At 45.4% G+C, this 20,425-nt stretch overlaps 1 protein-coding gene across 1 annotated transcript in view; it reads left to right on the plus strand.

Annotated features, from left to right (window-relative positions):
* The first annotated feature begins 1,036 nt into the window (after positions 1–1,036).
* LOC140715875 (serine/threonine-protein kinase 24-like) overlaps positions 1,037–20,425 on the plus strand; it is a 73,736-nt gene continuing 54,347 nt past the window's right edge. Inside the window, exons 1-2 of the mRNA XM_073028363.1 lie at positions 1,037–1,102; positions 2,049–2,275. Of these exons, the coding sequence (XP_072884464.1) occupies positions 2,234–2,275 (42 nt within the window). The 5' untranslated portion in view covers positions 1,037–1,102; positions 2,049–2,233. The remainder of the gene's footprint in view (positions 1,103–2,048; positions 2,276–20,425) is intronic.

Consider the following 20,425-nt stretch of genomic DNA (forward strand, 5'->3'; position numbering starts at 1 on the left):
AAAAAAAAGCCATAGAACAGACTTGATGGGTCAAATAGTCTAATTTTGTACCTATATCTTATGGATTTATGGTCCTGCCAAGTAGTAATTCAATGTGCTCGATCCTAAATACTCAGGCGAGTGCCCCTCGGGCACTCTTAAAATATATTGAAGAGGCAAGTTTTACAGTTATTACCAACTGGGAACTTAATCGAAATAAGGGAGGTAAAGTTTCATGGCTAGTAAAGTCATTGACTCATAGCTCCCGTGATCATGGTTCAAAACTGACCTTGGATGCAGTCGTGTGGCTTCTTCACATTTTCCCTGTGACTGCTGAGGACCTCCACGCCCCCCACTCCCTGGGATAGTCCGATTTCCGTTCACTCAGGTTGGTGGGTTAACTGACCATTGTAAATTTACCGCTTGGTTGCAGCTAGGGTTTAGAATCTGGGAAACCGTTGATGGGGATGAATAAATAAATAGATTCACGCAGGAGTGGTGAAAGAGGGTGCATGGTGGTCGGCATGGACTCTGGGCAAAAGTTCCTGTTTCCATCCTGAATTAGTCCGTGACTTTACATTCCGTGGAATTTTGACCTAAGATGTTAACTGTTTTTCCTCTCTATAGATACTGCCTGTTACGAGTTTTCAGGGATTTCAGTTCAAAAAAGACATTTATCAGCATTCTTAGTGCTTAAAACCTAAGCTTTCGAACTGTCGGAGCGCCAACAGCGGGCGGGATTTTAACTCCCATCAGGACCAATGAAAGCTCACGGCTGCATATTTTTGCATAGTAAGCCCCACCTACTCCCGCGGGAGAAAGCGGATGACGATTGCGCGGTCGTCATCACCGCTGTGGCGATTTCTGGCGGGAACTGGATCCCGCTCGTCATTCATAAAGTTCCGCCCATCTGCCGAGGGCGCTGGCGCTGCCCTCTCGCGATCGGAAGTCGTGCGACATTCTCACGGCCGGTGACGTGCTGAAGTAAGCCCCGCCTCTTGGCTAGATCCCGCCCCCTCGCGCGCAGCGCCCTCCGGCGGCCGTCCGCGGGCACTGTCCGTGACGTCACAGCGCGGCGCCGGCTTGTGAAGATGGCGGCGGCCGAGTGAGCCGAGAGACGCAGGTGGGCAGCACCGGAATCCTCCTTGCACTAACGGGCGGGTGGTACTGCGGATGGAGGAACGTGGCGGCGGCATATGGTGGGGGTAGTTAGGCGGCAGACTTCCTCCGGAAACGTACCGGGAAGAGGGCACGGGGGGAGGGGGGTGGTGCTAAGCGGTAGATCCGTTAGTCAGAGCCTGGACCCCAAACAAGGAGCAGGTTCTAGCACTCTAGAGTTGGGGGTGGGGGGTGATTGTTCCGGGGTCTCAGGAAGAGAGTTTCACCCCGGGGCTCTGAGATTGAAAGTATTCCGAGGTTCTATGGAGAGGGGGAAATTACCCTGAGTCCTAGAACCCCAGTGAGAGGGAAATCATCCCAGGAACCCAAGATTGGAGCACACTTTGACTCCAGGGTGAGTGTTTTCAGCCCGGTACTTGAACTGGGGCTTTGCCTGGAACCGCAGGATGGATTCTTGCCCGGGACCTCAAGGTTGTGAAGACGACCCAGTTTGCGGATGTGCCCCTGCATTTTAGGGGTTGGCATTCTGACCAGAACCACAGATCTCTGGAGGAAAGGGTGTGGGGACGAATTTGTCCAGGGACATCTTGTGTAGGGGTTTGTTCCACCATCGTCCACCCCACCCCCCAGAGGGGCCTGGCCCTGCGACCCCATTACCCCATCTGCAGGTGTAGGGGTTCTGGGTATATGCCTGAGGAATCAAAGTTTCATCCAAGGGCTCAGAGGTAGGGGCTTTGTCGGATGGCCATGGAGGGCTTGTCACTGGACCTTTAGATGTCTGTTTTTGTTTGTGGTCTTGTCCCTGCCTCTTGATGGTGTGATCCTGACTTAGGACCCCGGATGACTGGGTGGGTGTTCAAACAAGGTCCTTGGTTGGCTTTTGAGGACAGCGAGCTGATGGTGAGGTACCCAGGACCAAGCATTCCTCATGCTCTTTCCTTGTATTGCAGGTCCTGTGGTTGGATTGGCATCATCCCAGGCAGGAGAGGCAGCTCCTGTTAGTATAGACCCGTGCCTTGCTCTTGATCCCTGGTCTTTATTGGGTTCGTCGTGTGGATCTATAGTGCTCCTTACAGTCTGTCGTTATCCTTGGCAACGGAAGACTTGAGGAGGAACCGTCGTCGGCAGCGGTGCAATGGCTCAGTTTCCAGGGCAGAATGCTCTTCCTGGGGTTCAGGTAACCGACGTCCAGGGAAAGTGTGTGCCGGGGCTTGTGACAATGTTTTGGGTTGAGGATGCTATCCCCAAAAGTGTTGGAAAAGGAGAAAGGCAGTATTGCAAAAGGTAGTTCTGCCAGTCAGCAAGATTGCAGTTGATTAGAATGACATTTATTTTCACTGTCTTGTTTATAAGGCATGGGTGCAGAATTAGGCCATGTGGCCCGTCAAGTAAGCTCCAACTTTCGATCACGGCTGATTTATTTTCCCTCTTAGTCTCATCCTTCCTGTAAGCTTTGATGTCCTTATTAACTAAGATCCAATCAACCTCTGCTTTAAGTATACCCAATGACTTGGCTTCTACATGCATCTGTGGTAGTGAATTCCACAGATTCAACACCCTCTGGCTAAACAAATTCCTCCTCAGCACATCAGGCAGCGTCTGTGGAAATGAATGAACCATCTATATTTTGGTCTAAGGCCCTTCTTCAGGACAGGAAATGAAGGGGAAAGATGCCAGAATTAAAAGGTGGGATGAGGGGAAGGAGGACTTGCTCGAAGGTGATAAGAGGCAGGTGGGTGGGAAAGGCAAAGGGCTGAAAAAGAATAGATCTGATGGGAGAAAGGGAAGAAGGAATGGCACTAGGGGAGTTGATGGGGCAGATGAGAAGAGCTAAGAGACCAGGAGTGGGAATAGAAGCAAGGGAGAGGGGAAAAATTACTGGAAGGACAAATTGATTTTCATGCCCTCAGGTTAGCGACTACCTAGATAGAATATGAGATGTTGCTCCTCTATCTGAGTGTAGCCATTGACTGGCATGTCAGAATGGGAGTAAGGATGGGAATTAAAATGGTTTGTCACTGGGAAATTCCGCTTTTGGTGGATAAAGTGGAGGTGCTCGACAAAACATTCTCCGGAGGGAAGAGGACCGGGTTGAGACCACAGAGACTTTTGGAAAAGAGGAGTTATAAGCCGTGTCTCCTCCTGTCATTATGGACAATGTGAGATTGCTGGGTAATAAAATGGACGAGTTGTCAGCACTAGCCAGGAGTCAGAGGACTTTTCGGGAGAGCAGTGTTATGTGTTTTACTGAAACTTACTCGATATTTCCCTCGGGATCAATAAAGTATATCTGTCTGTCAAAATATGTTGGATATCGGAGGCTGTGCTATCTGTTCTAACTCTCCAACTACTGGAAACATATTCTCCACATCCACTGTATTTAGGCCTTATATGAGGTGAAGTGTGTTGTTTTGCAGAGGAGTTCAGTGAGAAAACATAAAATTACTATTAAAAAATTAATAAACGTTACAGGAAAGAGGTTGTTTTCATGTATGGTTCAGAAATTGGTTGCAGACGGAGCAGTTGTTTTTGAATCATTGAGTGTAAGTCTTCAGGCTCTTGTACCTCCTCTCTGATGTAGTAATGAGAAGAGATCATGGCCTGGGTGGTGAGGTGCATTGATGCCTCTTAACGAAAACCCTCAAATTTTCTATCGTTATCATTTGAAGTATGGTGTTTAAAATTCCCCACCTATGAGTAGTAATGTTTCCAATTTTAGGCCCAGCTTTAAGTTTAAGATTGCCCCAGGCTCACCAACCAGTGGAAGTAGTTTAGCAGTATTAGTTAAGTAAATAATCCTATCATTAGGCTCAGTCTCAAGACATGGTACTGCAGCAGGGAGGACTCTGTGTGAAATTTTGCAGGCTTCCCCAGCTTTACTGGAGGCTAAAATAAATAAAATTCAAGCTCCTTCCGCTGACATTTCTCTCCATTTTATCAGCAGTTATCATTACATAACTACCCTGATCACAATCTTGGGCAAACCAACACGATTTTGAAGGAACTCAGTGGGTCAGGCATCGTCTGAAGAGGGAAATGGGTAGTCATTGTTTCAGATTGAGACCCTTCATCTGAACTGTTCATTCCTCTTCACAGATGCTTCCTGACTCCCCCCCCCCCCCCACCACCCCCGAGTTCTTCCAACATCTTGTTTGTCACTCCAGATTCCAGCATTTGCAGAGTCTTGTATCTCCTTGTCATGTTTGAGATGAGATTAGTTTCACCCTAGTTGGCGTCATCTTCGAGACCACCTTCTGATTGCATTTTGTTGCTGACATTGTCCCTGCCTTGACTCTTACTGAAGCAGTCATCCGTGCTTTTGATACACTGCACCTGACTATGCCATAACTTAATTAGGCAGTTCTGTGTTACTGACCGTTACGCTGCTGACGTTTATAGCAGTGAAGAAGGTCCTTTATCTTTGTAGCACACAGCTATAGAAGGGTTCTTCATTGCTGTTTCTGTAACTTTTTTTGAGCTGAACCCCCAAACCTGGAGGATTTGTGGACCACTCTTACTCTGGCCTCTACCCTTTGACTGGGTGCCCTTACCAAGAGCCAAAGTATAAAGTCCTGACTCCAGCCAACATAGCCCTCCGGGTCATTGAGGCACACAAGCCTCCAAACCCTACGATGAAGTTATGGTCCCTTTGGAGGTTCACTTGTTCTACTGTATCTAAATTTAGTCCTCCTCAACTAGGATATCAGCTGAGCAACAAGAGCTGAGTAGATACTTCCACTGAAATACTTGACCAGAGAATTCTTGCAGGGATCTGAGCTGAGGTCATAATTGTTCACTGTAATTCAGGAAATGACTTGAATATTTCTTCATGTCAGTGAATAGGGAAGTGTTAAACTGCTACAAAATGTAATATCTTGTGAAAGCAGGCAAAGCTGCTAGATGAATTTCAATATAGGCAAATAACATGTCATGTAGGTTGTACCAGAACAACCAGAGAACAAATTATTTTCCAAATGGTGAAGCCCTAGAAGCAGAGGTGAAAAAGGACTTGGATTCCATGTACACAGGTACTCAAAAGATGGTGGGCTGATATCACAGGTTTCCTGAAATCAAATAGGAAGGTTAATGGATTGCTGCTTGGTATATCTGGAGCAGAGCGAGATGGATGTGATGCTACAGATGTACAGAGCCCTGGTTAGACCATATCAGGATTTCTCTGAGCAATTCTGAAACAGTGTACCTTAAGAAGGATTTGTGGTAATGTCATGTAGATTCTGTGGAAAGATAGTGCTCTCTAAGGGTTGAATTACAAGGAGAGGTCAAGCAAATTAGGATTGCATTTGCCAGAAGTTAGAAGGACGGGTTTTGATTTAATTAAAGTTTCCAAGATTTTAAAGGGAACTGGTCAGGGAGAGAGTTTCAGTAGGTCAGGCAGAAATTTGCAATTTTGTCACAAATGGTAGCTCATGTTCAGTTAAATAATGAAGCTGAGAGTGATAACCTGGGATATTAAGGACATGGGGCGAGTGGGGGGTGAAAGGGATTGGCTTACAGAGCAGTCATGCTTTAATTCAAAGGCACAACACGAGGGTCAAAGTAGCTGTCTGTTCTTGATCTTTTGTGCCTGACCTGCATTAGGTCATCAGGATCTGTGTTTCTCCAAATGTGGCCTTCACTCATCAGCTGCCTTTGTCTGTGTCTCTGACGTGCCTTCCCCAAGCCTCCCTGAAAATGCTCCTCAGGACATGTGACTCTGGCCAAGCTTTTAGACACCTCCCTTCACATTTGCTTTTCTTCCCAAGTAGCTCCTCGGACATTCAGCTGCATCATCGTCGTCATTATGTTCCACGTTGTATGACGTGGGCTGTAATAGTCTTTCCAGGACCATGGTTGTTCAGGACAAATTTTTCCTACAGAAGAGGTTTGCCATTGCCACCTTCTGGGACAGGTGGCCCCAGCCATTATCAATACTCTTCAGAGATTGTCTGCCTGGGGTCAGTGGTCGCATAACCGGGACTTGTGATATGCATCAGCTGCTCTTACAACCATCCACCACCATCTCCCATGGCTTCATGTGACCCTGATTGGGGGGTTATAAGCAGGTGCTACACCTTGTCCAATAGTGGCCTGCAGGCTAGCAGAGGGAAGGCGTGCCTTACACCTCCTTTGGTAGAGATGTATCTGCACCCCGCAACCCTACTGCATCAGAGGTACTATTTAAAGAGAAGTGGTTGTGCAGGTGTTGCTGTGTGGTGCAAGTCCAGGTTTAGGGATTTATTTGTCAGCCAGTTAATGACCTGTGAACATGAAATTATGAAGTGTTTTAGACAATAGGTGCAGGAGTGGCCATTCGGCCCTTCAAGCCAGCACCGCCATTCAATGTGATCATGGCTGATCATCCACAATCAGTACCCCGTTCCTGCCTTCTCCCCATATCCCTTGACTCCGCTATCTTTAAGAGCTCTATTGAATCATTGAATCATACCCTTTGAAGCAGACCCTTCAGCCCATCTGGCCCATGCTCACCAAGGTGCCCATCCGAGCTAGTCCCCTTTGCCGACATTTAGAGGGCTATATCTCTCTAAACCTTTCCTGTCCATATCCCTCTCCAAGTGCCTTTTAAATGTTATTAATTTAGTTTTCCTGTCCATTTACGTGCCGTAAATTCAATCAGGACGTTAGAGCAAAAATGGTGAGGTAAGAATTCATGGATTACTCAGAAATCCTGATAGCGGAGAAGAGTAACTGGTGGGACTGATTCTGCTGCAGAGGGAGGAGAGAGACGAGAAGACAGAATTCAAGGTCGTTGATAAAAGAATCGGTGGAGAGATAGAGTCCACGTTAACCAAGATGCTGACTTGAGCTTGTCCCTTTTACCTGCATTTGGCAAACCTTTCCTATCCATATATCTAATACAAATATCTTTCAGACGTAATTGTACTGGACACTACCTCTTCCTCTGGCAGCTTATTCCACCCACCCAGTTCCCTCTGTTGTATCTCAGGTTCCCTTTAAATATTTCCCCTCTCATGTTAAACCTATGCCCTCCAGCTTTAGATTCCCCTGCTCTGGAATAAAAGATTGTGACCATTCACCTTATCTGTGCTCATGTTTTTACAAACTTTCATCCTTCTGTGTTCCAGGGAAAAATAAGTCCCAACTTCTCCTTGTAGCTCAAGCTCTCTAGTCTTGGCAACACCCTCATCAGTTCTTTCCTGCATAATGACGTTCTTCCTACAGTTCGGCGACCAGAACTTCTGAGCAGATGTGAGCCTTGTTTTACAGCGGACTGAAAAGTTTGAGCATGTAGATATTAAGGAAGAGGATGTGCTGGAGCTTTTGGAAAGCTTCAAGTTGGATAAGTCACCAGGACTGGACGAGATGTACCCCAGGCTACTATGGGAGGCGAGGGAGGAGATTACTGAGCCTCTGACGATGATCTTTGCATCATCAATGAGAGGTTCCAGAGGATTGGAGGGTTGTGGATGTTGTTCCCTTATTCAAGAAAGGGAGTAGAGCTAGCCCGGGAAATTATAGACCAGTGAGTCTTACTTCAGTGTTGGTAAGTTGATGGAAAAGATCCTGAGAGGCAAGATTTATGAACATTTGGAGAGGCATAATATGATTAGGAATAGTCAGCATGTCTTTGTCAAGGGCAGGTTGTGCCTTTCGAGCCTGATTAAATTTTTTGAGGATGTGACTAAACACATTGATGAAGGTAGAGCAGTAGATGTAGTGTATATGGAGTTCAGCAAGCATTTGTTAAGGTACCCTGTGCAAGGCTTATTGAGAAAGTAAGGAGGTATGGGATCCAGAACTGGCTTGCCCACAGAAGGCAAAGAGTAGTTGTAGATGGGTCATATTCTGCATGGAGGTCGGTGACCGGTGGTGTGCCTGAGGGATCTGTTCTGGGACCCCTACTCTTCGTGATTTTTATAAATGACCTGGATGAGGAAATGGAGGGATGTGTTAGTAAATTTGCTGATGACACAAATGTTGGAGGTGTTGTGGATAGTGCGGAGGGCTGCCAGAGGTTACAGCGGGACATTGATAGGATGCAAAACTGGGCTGAGAAGTGGCAGATGGAGTTCAACCCAGATAAGTGTGAGGTGCTTTAGTTTGGTAGGTCAAATATGATGGCAGAATATAGTATTAATGGTAAGACTCTTGACCGTGTGGAGGATCAAAGGGATCTTGGGGTCCGAGTCTATAGGTCACTCAAAGCTGTAGCGCAGGTTGACTCTGGTTAAGAAAGCATACGATGCACTGGCCTTCCTCAGTTGTGGGATTGAGTTTAGGAGCCGAGGGGTAATGTTGAAGCTACATAGGACCCTGGTCAGACCCCACTTGGAGTACTGTGCTCGGTTCTGGTCGCCTCACTACAGGAAGGATGTGGAAACCATAGAAATGGTGCAGAGGAGATTTACAAGGATGTTGCTTGGATTGGGGAGCATGACTTATGAAAACAGGTTGAGTGAACTCGGCCGTTTCTCCTTGGAGCGACAGAGGATGAGAGGTGACCTGATAGAGGTTTATAAGATGATGAGGAGCATTGATCATGTGGATAGTCAGAGGCTTTTTCCCAGGGCTGAAATGGCTAGCACAGGCGGGCACTGTTTTAAGGTGCTTGGAAGTAGTTACAGAGAAGATGTCAGGGGTAAGTATTTTACGCAGAGTGGTGAGTGCGTGGAATGGACTACCAGCAATGGTGGTGGAGGTGGATAGAGTAGGGTCTTTTAAGAGACTCTTAGATAGGTACATGGAGCTTCGAAAAATAGAGGGCTGTGGGTAACCCTAGGTAATTTCTAAAGTAGGGACATGTTCGGCACAGCTCCTGTATTGTGCTGTAGGTTTTCTGTGTTTCTATGTTATGCAATTGCTTTTTTCCATTTAAAAAAAATAAAAACAGATCCACTGGGTTGGAACAACACACACAAAATGCTGGTGGAACACAGCAGGCCAGGCAGCATCTATAGGGAGAAGCACTGTCGACGTTTTGGGCTGAGACCCTTCGTCAGGACTAACTGAAAGGAAAGATAGTAAGAGATTTGAAAGTAGTGGGGGGAGGGGGAAATGCGAAATGACAGGAGAAGACCGGAGGAGGTGGGATGAAGCTAAGAGCAGGAAAGGTGATTGGCGGAAGTGATACAGAGCTGGAGAAGGGAAAGGATCATAGAAACATAGAAAATAGGTGCATATCTAACTTCCTCTTAAATATAGCCAATGAACCGGCCTCAACTGTTTCCTGTGGCAGAGAATTCTACAGGTTCACCAGTCTCTGTGTGAAGAAGTTTTTCCTCATCTCGGTCCTAAAAGGCTTCCCCTTTATCCTTAAACTGTGACCCCTCATTCTGGACTTCCCCAACATCGGAAACAATCTTCCTGCATCTAGCCTGTCCAATCCCTTTAAAATTTTATATGTTTGAATAAGATCCCCCCTCAATCTTCTAAATTCCAGTGAGTATAAGCCTAGTCAATCCAGTCTTTCTTCATATGAAAGTCCTGCCATCCCAGGAATCAATCTGGTGAACCTTCTCTGTACTCCCTCTATGGCAAGAATGTCTTTCCTCAGATTAGGGGACCAAAACTGCACACAATATTCTAGGTGCGGTCTCACCAAGGCCTTGTACAACTGCAGTAGAACCTCCCTGCTCCTGTACTCAAATCCTTTTGCTATGAATGCCAACATACCATTTACCTTTTTCACCGCCTGCTGTACCTGCATGCCCACCTTCAATGACTGGTGTACAATGACACCCAGGTCTCGTTGCATCTCCCCTTTTCCTAATCGGCCACCGTTCAGATAATAATCTGTTTTCCTGTTCTTGCAACCAAAGTGGATAACCTCACATTTATCCACATTAAATTGCATCTGCCATGAATTTGCCCACTCGCCTAACCTATCCAAGTCACCCTGCATCCTCTTCACAGCTAACACCGCCGCCCAGCTTCGTGTCAACCGCAAACTTGGAGATGCTACATTTAATTCCCTCGTCTAAATCATTAATATATATTGTAAACAACTGGGGTCCCAGCACTGAGCCTTGCGGTACCCCACTAGTCACTGCCTGCCATTCTGAAAAGGTCCCGTTTACTCCCACTCTTTGCTTCCTGTCTGCCAACCAATTCTCTATCCACATCAATACCATACCCCCAATGCCGTGTGCTTTAAGTTTGCACGCTAATCTCCTGTGTGGGACCTTGTCAAAAGCCTTTTGAAAATCTAAATATACCACATCCACTGGCTCTCCCCTATCCATTCTACTAGTTACATCTTCAAAAAATTCTATAAGATTCGTCTGACATGATTTTCCTTTCACAAATCCATGCTGACTTTGTCCGATGATTTCACCTCTTTCCAAATGTGCTGTTATCACATCTTTGATAACCGACTCTAGCATTTTCCCCACCACCGATGTCAGACTAACCGGTCTATAATTCCCCGGTTTCGCTCTCCCTCCTTTTTTAAAAAGTGGGGTTACATTAGCCACCCTCCAATCCTCAGGTACTAATTCAGAATCTAAGGAGTTTTGAAAAATTATCACTAATGCATCCACTATTTCTTGGGCTACTTCCTTAAGCACTCTGGGATGCAGACCATCTGGCCCTGGGGATTTATGTTCCTTTAATCCCTTCAATTTACCTAACACCACTTCCCTACTAACATGTATTTCCCTCAGTTCCTCCATCTCACTAGACCCTCGGTCCCTTACTATTTCCGGAAGATTATTTATGTCCTTAGTGAAGACAGAACCAAAGTAGTTATTCAATTGGTTATCAAAGTAGTTATCATGGGATGGGAGGCCTCGGGAGAAAGAAAGAGGGAGGGGGGGAAGCACCAAAGGGAGATGGAGAACAGGCAGAGTGATGGGCAGAGAGAGAGAAAAAAAACAAAACTAAATATGTCAGGGATGGGGTAAGCAGGGGAGGAGGGGCATTAACAGAAGTTAGAGAAGTCAATGTTCATGCCATCAGGTTGGAGGCTACCCAGCCGGTATATAAGGTATTGTTCCTCCAACCTGAGTGTGGCTTCATCTTGAAAGTAGAGGAGACCATGGACAGACATATCAGAATGGGAATGGGACGTGGAATTAAAATGTGTGGCTACTGGGAGATCCTGCTTTCTCTGGCGGATGCAGCGTAGGTGTTCAGCGAAACGGTCTCCCAGTCTGCGTCAGGTCTCCCCAATATATAAAAGGCCACACCGGGAGCACCGGACGCAGTATACCACACCAGCCGACTCACAGGTGAAGTGTCGCCCCCTGAATGGTGGTGAAGGAGGAAGTGTAAGAGCAGCTGTAGCGCTTGTTCCACTTGCATGGATAAGTGCCAGGAGGGAGTTCGGTGGGAAGGGATGGGGGGGGGGGGGGGAATGAGTGGACAAGGGAGTTGCGTAGGGAGCGATCCCTGCGGAAAGCCGAAAGGGGGGGGAGGGAAAGATGTGCTTGGTAGTGGGATCCTGTTGGAGGTAGCGGAAGTTATGGCGAATTATACGTTGGACCTGGAGGCTGGTGGGGTGGAAGGTGAGGACAAGGGGAACCCTATCCCGAGTGGGGTGGTGGGCGGATGGGGTGAGGGCAGATGTGTGGGAAATGGGAGAGATGCGTTTGAGAGCAGAGTTGATGGTGGAAGAAGGGAAGCCCTTTTGTTTAAAAAAGGAAGACATCTCCTTCGTCCTGGAATGAAAAGCCTCATCCTGAGAGCAGATGCGGCAGAGACAGAGGAATTGTGAGAAGGGGATAGCATTTTTGCAAGAGACAGGGTGGGAAGAGGAATAGTCCAGGTAGCTGTGAGAGTCTGTAGGCTTATAGTAGATATCAGTAGATAAGCTGTCTCCAGAGATGGAGACAGAAAGATCAAGAAAGGGGAGGGAGGTGTCGAAAATGGACCAGGTAAATTTGAGGGCAGGGTGAAAGTTGGAGGCAAAGTTAATGAAGTCGACAAGCTCAGCATACGTGCAGGAGGCAACGCCAGTGCAGTTGTCGATGTAGTGAAGGAAAAGAGGGGGACAGATACCCGTATAGACTTGGAACATGGACTGTTCCACAAAGCCAACAAAAAGGCAGGCATAACTGGGACCCATACGGGTGCCCATGGCTACACCCTTGGTTTGGAGGAAGTGGGAGGAGCCAAAGGAGAAATTATTGAGAGTAAGAACTAATTCCGCTAGACGGAAGAGAGTGGTGGTAGAGGGGAATTGGTTAGGTCTGGAATCCAAAAAGAAGTGGAAAAAAAAGAAAAAAAGAAACTGGGTTGGGTAATTGTTAAGGAAAAGTATCATGTTTTGGCACAAGTGCAGTGAGAGAAACTAACTGAAGTGTGCTTTCAGGGAACTAGCTCAGGTATGATGGGCTGAACACTCACTGTGATAGGCACATGAGTTAGATGGCACTGCTAACTTGTGTTTTCACTGCATAAATTAACAAGAGTTGTAAAGTCTATACCTCTTCAGTCAAGATATGTGGAGCGACCATTTTTTGTCTCCATCTTGTGGTTGTTATGAGTGGTTTTGGTTTCCTGTGTTGTGACACGGCTGGGCATCTTAAGAGATCAGCTTTTGATGTGCGTAGGTGATGTGCATTTGGCAGATACTGTTTGAATTGGCTGGAGCCAATTTGTTAAAGCCTGCTCTGTCAATTTTGTTTCTAATATTGTCCTTCATGAATTTAGTTCTAACCACCATGTTGCACAATGTTCACAATCAAATAATGTTCTTTAAAGAGTTTGGTAAGTTGTATTTATATATGGTAGCAGTATTGCAGTGAACTACTATACAGATTTTAAATTTTAAAGATTATTTTTGTTTCTCACATGTACATCCAAACTACAATGAACTGTGTTGTTTACATCGACAACCAACACGGTTTGAGGATGTGTTGGGCAGAGTCCGGAGGGTCGCCATAGCATGCCTGCAATTTACGAACCCTAACCCATACAGCTTTGGAATATGGGGGGGGAGCCCATGCGATCAATGGGGAGAACATACAACTCCTTGCAGACAGCAGTGCAATTGAACTCGGGTCACTGGCGCTGTAAGTTTGTTATGCTAACTGCTGCATTACTGTGCCCAGATAGTGCATTTGCACTGGATTAAGTATTTTGGGTGTCACTTATACAATCTGATGAACCTGTGAAACTCCTGTATTAGAAATGTGTTTCAGAATGAAATTTGACAATGAGAATGCCTGTGCAGTAATCATTGGTGGCCAGATGTCACTGCAGGTTAATTTGACCTTGTGGTTATATTACATCCGTCTGAAGTTGACTTCTCTCAACCAGAGACATTGAATCTTATTCTCCAGGAGTTAATTATATACTTGACTGCAGATGAAATCAAGCATGCAATTACACACCTCTTCCTTTTTATAAGATCACTATAAGATACCTTTAACTATGAACTGGTCTTGTGTGATCCAGTTTTTAATAACAAGGTAATGTGGTTTGCATTTCTGTAGTGTCTCTGACATCCTCAACTATGCAAAAGTGCTCTACAGTCATTGAAATGCAGCCATGGGTATTTTGTGAGATATAGCACTCGTTTTGTGTACAAGTTCCTCCAAATGAAAATGTGATACAAATGGGATAATCTGCTGTTATGCCTGTTGATGGGTATGTATTTGTAAGACTAGACCATATATGTCAAACTCAAGGCCCGCAGGCCAAATCCGGCCCGCGGTGGAATTATCTTTGGCCCGTGAGATAATATCTAATTACTATTAAAGCTGGCCCCAGTAATCGAAGCGCCTATGGCGTATGATATGGCTAATGCTGAGTTTATTCAGGTACCAGGTTTTCAGGGTTTTTAGTGTTTATTCGGCAGTCTTCTTCATAAGAAACGGAATTTGTAAAGTGAAACACTTTGTAGTTATAGCAGAGACTGAGACACATGAGAGCAGGCTGAAAAAACGGAGGCAACGAAAGCTGCGTTCGCATGCGTCCGACTGATCCGGCCCGCATGAAGCTGCATTTTGCTCAATCCGGCCCGTGACCTAAAATGAGTTTGACACCCCTGCAGACAAACCCTCATTGTGGGCTAGCCATGAATTCCACAGCGTTCTGACACAACAGTGGTTCAATCCAACTGAGAATCCAAGAGATAGTAATATATAATATTACTATCAAATAGTAAATTGATTTATTATTGTCACATGTACCGAGGTACAGTGAAAAACCTGCAGGTTAATTCAATGCATCAATGCATTGAGGGAGTACAAGGTAAAGCAAAAAGGTGCAAGGTCATAACAAGGTAGACTCTGAATTCTAGAATCCATCTTATTGTACTGGACATCTTATTGTTCAATAGGCATCTAACAGTGGCTAGAAGCTGTTTTTGAACCAAGTGGTAAATGTTTTCAGCCTCATTTAGGAGGCATGGGATCCATGGAAACCTGCCTGTGTGGATCCAGAATTATCTTGTCCAGAGGGTGGTAGTAGATGGAGTGTAATGCTGTCTGGAGGTGGTGGGCAATTATGTTTTGCAGAGATGTGTTCAGGCACCTCTGCCCTTTGTGATTTTTGTAAGTGACTTGGATGGGAAAGTGGAAGTTCGCGATGACACAGGTTGGTGGTCTTATGGAGAGTGTAGAAGGTTGTTACAATGGTTCATTGATGGGATGCAGAGCTGGGCAGAGAAGTGGCAGACTAGTTTGATTTCGAAAAGTGTGAAGTGTTTCACGTTGGAAGATTAAACTTGACGACTGGTTGCAGGGTTAATGGCAGGATTCTTAGCAGTGTTGAGGAACAGAGAGATCTTGGGTTCATGCCCATTGGTCTGTCAAAGATGCTGCCCAAGTTGGGAAGGTTGTTAAGAAGGTATATGGTGTATTGGTCTCCATTAGTTGAGGGATTGAGATCAAGAGCCATGAGGTAAAGTTGAATCTTTATAAAATGCCTTTTATGGTCACTTTGAAAGGGAGAATAAAGCTGCATCTCTGAGGATCCCTGCAGCACCCGGTTACCCTGAGACCTGAGGCTGACGTCAGGCTGTCTTTCAGGAAGGTGAACCCTCACAAAGTGTCAAACCCTAATGGCGTACCTGGTAAGGCTCTGAAAATTTCTGCCAACCATTTGGCAGGAGTGTTCAAAGACATTTTCAGTCTCTTGTTGTTACAGTGGGAAGTTCCCACCTGGTTCAAAAGGGCAACAGTTATACCAGCGCCCAAGAAGAGCAGAGTGAGCTGCCTTAATGACTATCGTCCAGTAGCTCTCACACCTATGGTGACGAAGTGCTTTGAGAGGTTGTTCATGGCTAGAAACAATTCCTGCCTCTGCAAGGACCTGGACCCATTACAATTTATGGTGGATGCAATCTCACTGGTTCTCCACATGGCTTTGAATCACCAGGACAATACAGGATACTGTCATGTCGGGATACTGTTTATTGACTATAGCTCAGTGTTTAACACCATCATTCCTACAGTCTTGATTGAAAAGATACAGGACCTGAGCCTCTGTACCTCCCTCTGCAACTAGACCATCATCTGCCTAATCAGAAGTCACAATCTGTGCGAACTGGTAATAAGAAACGAGAGAATTTGCAAATGCTGGAGGAACTCAGCAGGTCAGGCAGCATCCATAGAACAGAGTAAACAGTCAATATTTTGGGCTGAGACCCTTCATCAGGACTGAAGAAGGATTGGTAATAACATCTCCGCCATCCCTGACAATCAACGCTGGCTCACCTCAGATATGTTTGCTTAGCCCACTTCTCTGCTCTCTCTACACCCATGACTGTGTGGCTGGGCACAGCTCATGCCATCTGTAGATTTGCTGATGATACAATCATTGTCAAAATCTCAGATGGTGACAAGAGGGCATATGGGAATGAGATATACCAGCTAGTTCAGTGGTATATCGGAAGAGGTAAGATGGGGGAACACACCCCAATCCTTATAGCGGGAGCAGAAGTGGAGAGAGTGAGCAATTTCAAGTTTCTGGGTGGATATCTCTGAGGACCTAATCTGGTCCCAGCATATTGATACAGCTATAAAGAAGACAAGACATCAGCTATATTTCATTGGGGGTTTGAAGAGATTTGGAATGCTACCTAAAACACTTGAAAATTTCTACAGATGTACTGCAATCTGACTGGCTGCATTACTGTCTGGTGGGGGTGGTGGGGGAGGCTACTGTAGGATTAGTCAGCTCCAACATGGGTACTAGCCTCCATCGTATCCAAGACATCTTCAAGGAATGGTGCCTCAAAAAGGTGGGGTCCATCATTAAGGACCCTTGTCACCCAGGGCATGCCTTTTTCGCACTGCTACCATCAGTATAGAAGCCTGAAGGCACACACTCAGTGACTCAGGAACAGCTTCTTCCCCTTTGCCGTTTGATTCTGAATGGAGATTGAAACCATGAACACCACCTCACTACTTTATCTATTTCTGTTTTTACACTAATTTAACTGTGTGACATACCTACATATCCTTACTGTAATTCACAGCTTTTCCTTATATTATGTATTGCAGTGTACTGTTGCCACAAAGTGAACAAATGTCACAACATATGCCAGTGATATTAATTCTGATTCTGATTAGCCCACACTTGGAAGTTTTGTGGTCTGGTTGCCTCATTATAGGAAGGATTTGGAAGCTTTAGAGAGGGTTCAGAGGAGATTTGTACCAAGATGCTGCTTGGATTGGAGAGCATATCTTCTGAGGATTGTTTGAGTGACTCAGGGCTATTCTCTTTGAAGCGAAGAGGATGAGAGATGACTTAATAGAGATGCACAAGATGATAAGAGGGATAGATAGTTTGGACAGCCCAGGGTGGAAATGGTTAATAAGGGCATAATTTTAAGGTGATTGTGGAAAATCTTGGGGCGGGGGTTGATATCTGAGGTAAGACTTGAACATAGAGAATGGTAGGTACATGAAATTCACTGTCAGAGGTATTGGCCAAGGCAGATATATCAGGGCATTGTAGATCCTTTAGGCACATACATGAAAAATGTGTGAGGGAAGTGTTAAATTGTCCATTGAGCTGACCAGCTGGATGCATTGTGCAAAAGGCTGGATGTACTCAAGAAGGAGATAGACAATAACAGAATGCAATGAAAAAGGTAGGAGGAAGCTTGCGTAGAAAGAGGTTCTTTTGAACCAGCTCTGTGCTGGTAACGTAGTACTGTGGCTGAAAGACTTCTTTTCAGAAGCAAAGAATTAGTTAACAACTCATCCAGATGAAATGCTTTATTGTGTAATCTGTAATCCTTTTGATTTCTGAACGGAGCCCGCATTCTGGTGCTGCACATGTCACCAAGACTCCTTTGTGTTCCCTCTGTCCCATATTCACCTCCTCTCTTTCCATCACAGGTATTTGTGATCTCCAACTTATTCTTCCTATTCCTAGTTCTCACTGCTACACTCAGTATGAAGCTAATTTATTCTTAATGCTCTGCTGCCCGAGCCACAATAAATCAAGCCCTGTGCTACTGCCATCCTTAACAAACCTTCATCGTTTAGACTTCTGCAAGGTTGAGGGAGAAAACTAACAATTCTGTTCTTCTGGCTGTGTGCCGAAGTTTAAATCTGTCCTTTAGATGGGAGAGAAAATAACTAACAATATTACTTTTAAAATTGTGATATTTTACACCTGCATTGAGAAGACGATTCAGAATAGCATACATAGTAAATTAGATTATTATTGTCACATGTACCAAGTCACAATAGAAAAACTTGTCTTGCATGCAGTTCATACAGATCAGTTAATTATAACTACACTGAAGTGGTACAAGAGTAAAAAAAAGTCCTACAGAATAGTGTTACAGTGAAAGAGAAAGAACAGTACAGTTAAAAAAACTTTTAAAAGATCAGCTTTATCACATGTATATTGAAACATTGTTTTGTGTCCTAGATGTGCTGGTGTGGTGGGGGGAGTGGCATGCTTCCTAAGCCAACTTAGCATGGCCACAATTTACTGAATTACATGTGCGTCTTGGGGAAGTGAAAGGAAGCCAGAGATCCAGAAGAAACTCATACGGTCAAAAGAGAACGTACAAACTCTTTACAGACAGCTGGCACTGTAAAGCATTACGCTAACTGCTACACTACCATGCTGCTAGCATGCCCTCTGATATTTAATGCAACAAAATATCCCATGGCTCTCCACTAAAGTTTTACCAATTAAAATTTGATTCCATCCTAGCAAGCCATTCACTGAAAATTCCAAAGGAGTATGCTTCAAAAAAGGTTGTCTTCATGGGAAAAGAGGCCACAAGGTTTAGTGATTAAATTCACCGAGGCATAGAGCCTTGGCAGCTAAAACTAATGAGCATTGAAAATTGAGGCCAGAATTAGAGGACTACCACTTTAGAAAAGTCTTTGCTTTAACTCTGCTGTTTATGTGTTGCACAGCTCTGCGTTCTATAAACGATTTGCTAAATTTGGCACCATGCCTGGTAAGGCCTGTATGGGCTGAAGGGCCATTTCCTATGCTCTACTGTTCTATTTTCTAACATCTGTAATGGACGTTAAAACTTCATGCAGAATTTTTACTTTTAAGTGAGTCAACAATTTGTATTCACCCTCACTGCAGAACTCCACACCAGGCTTACTTCCCTCACAGGAAAATAGCCACTCACAGGAGACCTGGCCCACGCCCAGGTTTACGGCTGCACAGGTGGAAGGTCAACTGAGGAAGATCTGTACCAGCAAGGCGGCTGGACCGGATGGAGTTTCCCCACGATTACTGAGGGCCTGTGCGACTGAACTGGGAGAACCACTACAGCGCATCTTCAACATGAGTCTAGATCAGGAGAAGAGTACCCAGACAGTGGAAAACATCTTGTATTGTCCCGGTACCGAAGAAACCACAACCAAAGGAGTTGAATGACTTCAGACCTGTTGCCTTGACGTCGCACGTGATGAAGACCATGGAGCGGCTGATAATACAGAATCTGAGGCCACAAACCAGGCACGCCCGGGATCCGCTTCAGTTTGCGTATAAGGAGAAGGTGGGAGTGGAGGATGCTATCACGTATTTGCTGCACAAATCACTCTCTCACCTAGATGGGGTCAGTTGTGCTGTGAGGATTACATTCCTTGACTTCTCTAGTGCCTTTAATACCATCCAGCCCAAGATCTTAAAGCACAAACTAACGGAGATGGGAGTAGACTCTCACATGGTGGATTGGATAGTGGACTACTTGACAGATAGACCTCAGTATGTGCGGTTGGGAGACTGTAGGTCTGACACAGTGGTCAGCAGCACAGGAGCGCCACAGGGAACCGTACTCTCTCCGGTCCTGTTCACCCTGTACACATCTGACTTCCAATATAACTCGGAGTCCTGCCATGTGCAGAAGTTCGCTGATGACACGGCCATAGTGGGGTGTGTCAGGAATGGACAGGAGGAGGAGTATAGGAAACTGATACAGGACTTTGTGATATGGTGCAACTCAAACTACCTGCGTCTCAATGTCACCAAGACCAAGGAGATGGTGGTGGACTTTAGGAGATCTAGGCCTCATATGGAGCCAGTGATCATTAATGGAGAATGTGTGGAGCAGGTTAAGACCTACAAGTATCTGGGAGTACAGTTGGACGAGAAGCTAGACTGGACTGCCAACACAGATGCCTTGTGCAGGAAGGCACAGAGTCGACTGTACTTCCTTAGAAGGTTGGCGTCATTCAATGTCTGCAGTGAGATGCTGAAGATGTTCTATAGGTCAGTTGTTGAGAGCGCCCTCTTCTTTGTGGTGGCGTGTTGGGGAGGAAGCATTAAGAAGAAGGATGCCTCACGTCTTAATAAGCTGATAAGGAAGGCGGGCTCTGTCGTGGGCAAAGTACTGGAGAGTTTAACATCGGTAGCTGAGCGAAGGGCGCTGAGTAGGCTACGGTCAATTATGGAAAACCCTGAACATCCTCTACATAGCACCATCCAGAGACAGAGAAGCAGTTTCAGCGACAGGTTACTGTCGATGCAATGCTCCTCAGACAGGATGAAGAGGTCAATACTCCCCAATGCCATTAGGCTTTACAATTCAACTGCCAGGACTTAAGAACTTTTTTAAAGCTATTATTAATCCTTTTTGAGTTAGTGATTTAGATGCATATCATATTATTACTGAGTTAAGTATTGTATGTAATGAGTTTTTGCTACAACAAGTGTATGGGACATTGGAAAAAATGTTGAATTTCCCCATGGGGATGAATAAAGTATCTATCTATCTATTAATGGGAACGGGGCAATTGTTTGTAAGTACAGTTCAAAGTAAATTTATTATCAAAGTACATACATTCGGCCCTCCTTATCCACGGGGGATTGGTTCCGGGATCCCCCGCAGATAGCAAGAAACGTGGATGCTCAAGTTGGTGGACTTTAGGACCCGGTGGAGCTCCAGACCTGATTTAACCTGTCTCGGTGT

The sequence above is a fragment of the Hemitrygon akajei genome, chromosome 2 (assembly GCF_048418815.1).
Source record: "Hemitrygon akajei chromosome 2, sHemAka1.3, whole genome shotgun sequence".
Taxonomy (NCBI): Eukaryota; Metazoa; Chordata; class Chondrichthyes; order Myliobatiformes; family Dasyatidae; genus Hemitrygon; species Hemitrygon akajei.